The 6,837-nt window shown below is 56.3% G+C and overlaps 1 protein-coding gene across 1 annotated transcript; it reads left to right on the top strand.

Annotated features, from left to right (window-relative positions):
• Window positions 1-214: 214 nt before the first annotated feature.
• On the top strand, window positions 215-1,803 carry HOXC12 (homeobox C12; the record flags this gene model as incomplete). The annotated part of the gene is made up of 2 exons (XM_081059263.1): window positions 215-824; window positions 1,565-1,803. The coding sequence occupies 2 exons, from the start codon at window positions 215-217 to the stop codon at window positions 1,801-1,803; spliced, it is 849 nt and encodes a 282-aa protein (XP_080915389.1).
• Between the last annotated feature and the right edge of the window lie 5,034 nt (window positions 1,804-6,837).

A 6,837-nucleotide genomic window follows, 5' to 3' on the forward strand; every position in this document is an offset into this window, starting at 1 on the left:
CCCCGTGTTTCACCCCCCCACACACACACACCCCGAGATTGGGGAAGGGGGAAGTTGGATTTGGTGTGCGGGGTGGGGGGATTCGCTGTCCCCACCCATCCCCTGGTGGCGGCGCCCACGTGAGCTGAGCGGCCAATGGGTAGCCGGTGCAGGTTTAACTATGTTTAATGTCAGATAGCAATAAAGTAGAAGCTGCCGGTCGGGCCCCGCGGAAATGGGCGAGCATAATCTCCTGAATCCCGGGTTTGTGGGGCCGCTGGTGAACATCCACACGGGAGACACCTTCTACTTCCCCAACTTCCGCGCGTCTGGGGCGCAGCTGCCGGGGCTGCCTTCGCTGTCCTACCCGCGTCGCGACAACGTGTGCTCGCTGCCCTGGCCGTCGGCGGAGCCGTGCAATGGCTACCCGCAGCCCTATCTCGGCAGCCCAGTGTCGCTCAACCCGCCCTTTGGCCGCACATGCGAACTGGCGCGCGTGGAGGACAGCAAGGGTTACTACCGGGAGCCGTGCGCGGAGGGCGGCGGCGGGGGCCTGAAGCGTGAGGAGCGCGGGCGGGACCCCGGCCCCGGAGTCGGGCCCGGGGCAGCGCTGCTGCCGCTGGAGCCGTCGGGGCCGCCTGCGCTCGGGTTCAAGTACGACTACGCGGCAGGCGGCGGCAGTGGCGACGGTGGCGCGGGAGCCCCGCACGACCCGCCGTCGTGCCAGTCACTGGAATCCGACTCCAGTTCGTCCCTGCTCAACGAGGGCAATAAGGGCGCCGGCACGGGCGACCCTGGCAGCTTGGTATCGCCTTTAAACCCCAGCGGCGGGCTGTCGGCCAGCGGTAAGCACCCCGGCCCACTCTGGAGGCTTGCTCTGGGCGGGACAATTTACCAGGGCGGGCAGAGTTGGATTGAGCTAGGGCCACCTGGGGTGACAGAATGTGTGGCGAGGAAGGTCTCTTTTAAAAAGAAGTGGGGGTGGGGGGGAGCCCTATAAACATGTAAATATCCCCATAAAATAACTGGATAGATTCCCTTTTTGGTCAACCTGCGGCTGGAGGGAGCAGGGAGCTCCGGAGAAGGGAAATCTGACAGAGACGTCCTCGGGCCTGGGGTGGAGATTCAGAGCTTGGTCTCTGCCCTCCCAGGACTTCTCCCTTCACCTTCCCACAGGCCCCCATTACCTACTTTTCTTTTAAGAAAAGCAAGTGAATATGGTTTACTCTCGCCACTCACTCTTTTCTGTTCTAACCGATCAGGGACCCGATCCTGAAGGAGGTGAAAGGAAGGGGCCAGGATATCCTGGAGAAGAAGAGGTCTGGGGAGAAGTGAAGGGAGAGGAACATAGAAGGGTCAGGGATACTGCAGTGGGAGGTAGGATTGGGGAGGCAAGGAGAAATGAAAGGGAAAAAAGAGAATGATGAAAGATGGGGAGTTGGTGGAAACGGGGTCTGCATAAAAGAGAGGAAGGACTTGGGGTTGGGCGTTAGGCCAAGGTCAAAGGGCCTGGGGAAGGACCCAGGGCACTGGGCTTGTCACCTCTTAGTCCTCTGGCCAACCCTGCTGGTTCATCTCCGCCCAGGCACGCCCTGGTACCCGATCCACAGCCGCTCACGGAAGAAGCGCAAGCCCTATTCGAAGTTGCAGTTGGCAGAGCTGGAGGGCGAGTTTCTGGTGAATGAGTTCATCACACGGCAGCGTCGGAGGGAACTCTCAGACCGCTTGAATCTTAGTGACCAGCAAGTCAAGATCTGGTTTCAGAACCGGAGAATGAAAAAGAAAAGACTTCTGTTGAGGGAGCAAGCTCTCTCTTTCTTTTAGAGGGGAAGACACAGCGCCAGCCCCAGACTGAGCCTGTCTCTGGCAGGGAGCAAGAGGGGGCGCTGCCTGGGACACAGTCCCGACTTAGAACGCCAGGCGTCTCTGGCAGGCCCTCCCTGGATGCCCTCTTGTCTATTTTGTTCGTGGTTCCCTCCCACACACCCCCAGCAGGCCCTGCCAGGTCCCAGAGAGAAAGGAAGAACTCAGCCAGGGAGAGAAGCCCATAGCTGCAGGCCAAGGGTAGGGGCAGGGAAGGTTGAGGCACTGGGGAGGGGCTGTTTTGAAGCAAGACTGGGGCATTGGACAGCCTCCTGAGGATCTGGAGGAGAGGTGACTCAGGCACCCCTCCCCTCACTTTTCTTTTGTGGTCTTAAGTCTGTCTGCCTGCAGGAGTAGGTGAGGGTGAGGACAGTGGAACCAAGTTTCCCCAAAACTCGCTGTTGTTGGAGTTAGGAAACGCTGAGAGGCGGGGCAGTCCTGGTCAGGGTAGCTCTGGGAGTGCAGGAGAAAATGGAGGAAGCTAGGAGGAAATGTGATTTAGGAGAACAAAATGATAAGCAATGACCAAGTCCTAAGGGTCTGGGTGCTCTAAGCCTGGACGACAGAGCAAGCCGAGACATGGACGTTCGTCAGACCCAGCTTTAGATGAGACGATCATCAGCCTTATATCCCCTATAGGGCAGGCTGCCTGGGGTCCTGGTCCCTAACCCTCTCCTGAGCCCTCTGAGGGTCCATTCGCACACAGGTGTGCTGCCACCCACTTTTCCTGCCTCCCGCGGGGGCCGCCAACTGGAAGCTGCAAGCCCGTAATTGAGAGTTCAGCAGATGCAGTAGCCACCCCAGGGACCCCCACCTAGCCTTCTGGGAAGCCCAAAAGGCTATGAAAGAGGCTGCGAAGCACAGCATTGATTGGTGAGACTTTCTGGCAGCTGTGGCTATCGCCTCTGACTCTTCCTTCCCCGCTGGCGTTCATGGTCACGGCCGGCCAGAGGCTGGACTGGCATAATTTACGAGGCAAGAGGAGAATCCACCCCCAAAGGGGCTGCCAGCCACAGAACCTCCCCCCTCAGTCCCTGTTTCCCAGGCCGGTGACAATGAAGGAGGGGACGCTACAGCCCCCCCAACTCCTTTCTTTTACTCACCCCCACTCCACCCGCTCCTCAATGTCATCTCAGGATCTGCTGCCTCCACCTCCGAGTCCTGGAGGCCTCGAGCTGAGGAGTATAAGGACCAGAACAGAGGGAGGAGTGCATCCCAAGAATGGCTTGGAGGCCAGAGAGTGGCTCCTCCAGCGAAGGGCCTTTTATTCACAGCCGCCTTCAGGAACCAGGCTCAGCCCAACAGATCCTAGGCTGCCTTAGGAAGAGAGAAGCAGTGAAGGAGCTCACCCGCCTTCCCATATTCTGTTTTTAATCCCTGTAGGTAAGAGTCCGCCAACTTCCCATCTGCTGACTCACCCTTGCCAGGAGCAAGGGACTGATGGGAGTTAAGCCCAGCATGGAAAGTGTGGAACCGACCTCCTATCTTGGAGTTCTTCCCGCCTAAGGAGAATCTCCCCTTAACACACCCTTGAAATGCAATCCACAGAGCCCCCCACTCTCCCACCAGCACACAGCTTCAAGTCCCTGTACAGGATTGTGCAGAGGCACAGGCAAACACATAGGCCCAGCCACGCCCAGTACACTACTGGGCCCACCCCACTCTCCTGACTAGTTTCAGGCAGGCAGCCTCATATTCCCAAAAACAGCCCTGCAGAGTGGCCATACAATCACATGCACCCATTACCCACTGGGCACCTGACACACTTCCCCACCCACATAAACTTTTCTCTCTTATGTACAAGTTTGCAGAAATCAACAGCATTCCAGCTGTCTACACACTCCCCTGGGGGCTGGCTCAGGTTTGAGGCACTCCCTCCTTTACCTGTCACCCATGTACCCTTTCATGCAGCCCCTCCTATGACTTCATGGGCTCTAGAGTGCTGGATTTGAGCTGCACGTCTCCAGGCTGACACCCACAGCCTAATGGAGAAGAGAGACCAGAACACCCCAAAAGGGGTGGGGGGACTGAATATGCAATATTCTCTTCCCATCGCTTTAAACTTGACTTCTGTGAGCTTCTTTGTCAATCTGTGTCCTGTTCTCTGTGTCTGTTGCTAGTACTTCGTGTAGTCCCTGTGGGTATATGCCCTCCCCTTTTGCCCTCCCCAACTCTCTGTAATGTGCCCTCCTATTTAAACGTTTGTCTTTAGCACGTTTTCCCCTTTATATAGTCCTTGTACAGAGTTGCTTCATTATATTAATAATAATAATTAAAACATGACTGTATGATGATGTGATTTTTTTAAGAAAAAAATTTAACTGGGTCCCCACACATCTTCTCCTTTTCCCAGAAAGAATGGGATCCCCAGTCTCCTAGCTGTTTCTCTTAATTTTCTCCATCTCAGGTGAATAATAAAAATAATAAATGTATAATAATAAAGGAAGAGCAGTTGCAAGGGCAACAAAAATATACAAGCAACCACGATCTGTTGATGAACTGCCATCTCCAGTCCCAAGCAATTACTAGCAGAGAGAAAACTAGGGGATGGTAGCTTGGAGGGAGGAGAGGAATGTCTGAGAAGTCATGGGACTGTAAAAGTAACGTGGACAACCCAGAGGAGGCCAAAACTACCTTCAGGGCCAGAAAAAGGAAGTCTGAATTGTAGGATCTCCAACAAACAAAGCCGGGGTAGCGGTGCAGGCAAATTGGAGCTGGGAGGATGAGAGTGCTCTGTAACATGAGGCAGGTGTTGGTGCGTCCACACTTCAACCCCATGGTCCTGACCCCATGGCTTTCCTCTGAGAACACATTTTATACACTAACAAAAATGGGGAGGGGACTAAATACCTTGAAGCTGGTGGAATAGGCTCCATCTCTTTCAGCCAGTGACCCCCCCCCCCACTAGGCCATGCCAGAGAGAGTCCCGGGTCCAGGCCAGAATCTGGGTTGGAGCTAAGCCCATGAGCCCTCTGCACCTCCACGTCACCTCTTCTTTTTGGGCTGGATGCCCTCCCTCTGCCTTCACCCTTGGACCTCTGGTCAGTTTCTTTCTCACAGCCTGGCTCCCATCATGGAGTCTCCTCCAAATTCCCCCTCCACTCTCCTGGGCCTGCTCTGGAATAGCAGAGGCCCCCAATAAGCCCAACTTCCAAGCCACGCCTCCTGCTCTGAAAACTTTCCCTCCCCCTTCTTTTCCTTACTCCTGCAACTAGAAAAACTAGCAAATTTAAATCAAATCCAATTTTCCTTTTACCCTCAGCTGTCTTGTGTAGCTGAGGGATTCAGACAGGAAGGAGTTCTCAAGCTTTGGGGATACCCATACAAAGGCCTCACAGAGTGTGGGTCAGGTTGGGGACTGGATAGCTTCTGGCAGCCGTGACCTGGGGGAGAGACTGGGCCACTGTGCCTGGTCTGGATAAAGGGGGGAGGGAATCTGAATCCTAATGAATCCAGGCAAGAGACTACCCTCTTTTTAAGAAACATCTACACAGGAACAGTTAACAGCGAAGGCATTTCTGGCTAAAAAGTAAGAAAGGAATTTAGGGAGGTCAGAAATAACTGGCCCTTAATCTATTCCCTTGATTTATTCCCAGAGACACTGCAGATCTGAGAGGTTGGTGGGTGGTGTTTACGCAGGCCCTGAGACTCAATAACTGGGGAAGCTGTCAGAAAAGGCAAGACACTATAGCCTCTTCCCAATGGCTGAAAAACAAGTCCTTGGGTCTCCTGGTCAAAGAGAAGTTCATTTGGGTTGAACGGCAACCCAAATACTTAGGGCAGGGCTGAGCTCGGGATCTGGGCAAGGATTGCATCTATTTATCTATCTTGCAACTATATGTCTGGTTTAAGCCCTCAAACTACAATGTACTCCACTGACTTTAGGACAAAGCATCCTGTGTCTTCAGCTGGGTCTTGAGGAGCAAGAGGAGAAATAGCTGGACAATTCAGGTAGAAAACAATTCCACTCTTGTGTATTTGTAAGCTTATACCATCCAAATGAGTTGTGTATTTGGCTCTGATCATCCACCCAGTTCTACTCCCCTCTGACCCGCATAAACGTAGTTAGGGTATTTAAAACCACTATCCGGCCAGCGGGAGAGGTGCCCGGCAGCCCGGGTTCTGTCGGATGCTAATGGAGCCGAAAACCCGGCGCGATCGATCGCTCAGGCCCAGAGCGGGAGCATGGACCGCGGGCCCCGATCTGCGAACAAAGCAAACGCCCCAGACCTTGGGTTCCGGACAGGCCAGAGTCCCCGCCCATCTTCCCCGCCATTACCAGGAAAGTAGGAGGTGTTCTTAGGCCCCGGGCCCGCGCGGAAAATGCACCCCGAAGCCCCCAACCCCCTCTACGCGGCGGGGCACTTGGAGGCGCCGATGGTTCCGGTGTAATTCGGCGCGAGATGGGCTTCAGGCCCCGATCCCTCAGCCGCGTATATGCCAGGGCATTAGGCTGGAGCAGCCACCCTTCCATGTCTGTCTTCGTCGAGACCGAGTTGCCGATTTTCCGCGGCAAAGCGTGCGGCCGGAGCCCGCCGCCCTCGGACGTCCCGCACGGCTGCAGCCCGCGCCGCGCTCCCGCTCTCTGTTCAGGGGACGCCCCGAGACAAAGGCGAATCGGCCGCTGGGGGATGACGCGGGCGCCTGGGACGCTCACTCCTAACCCGGGCCCGGTGGCCAGGGTTCCGGGACTTGGGTCCAATTCCCCGCCCGGCTCGGCCCCGGCTCCGGTCTGCTCCAGGGTCATGGGGCGAGGAAAGCCGGCGCGCCTCCCAGCCCTGGCGGACCTGGAGCTCTCCGCCCCACAGCGCCGGCGGCCCTGATCGCTGCCAGAGGGTCGCCGAGCCCCCGCGAGGGACGGGATGACCCCTGCTGGCGGTAGCCGTAGAGGCTGCCGAGACCCGGACCCGCTCAGCCGTTGGTCCCTGCGCACCCCAGGCCTTGGGGACGCCCAGTGAGTTTGTGGGAGACCTGGAAGACTCGTCTGAGTCTGAG

Source organism: Rhinolophus hipposideros (genome assembly GCF_964194185.1).
Source record: "Rhinolophus hipposideros genome assembly, chromosome: 9".
Taxonomy (NCBI): domain Eukaryota; kingdom Metazoa; phylum Chordata; class Mammalia; order Chiroptera; family Rhinolophidae; genus Rhinolophus; species Rhinolophus hipposideros.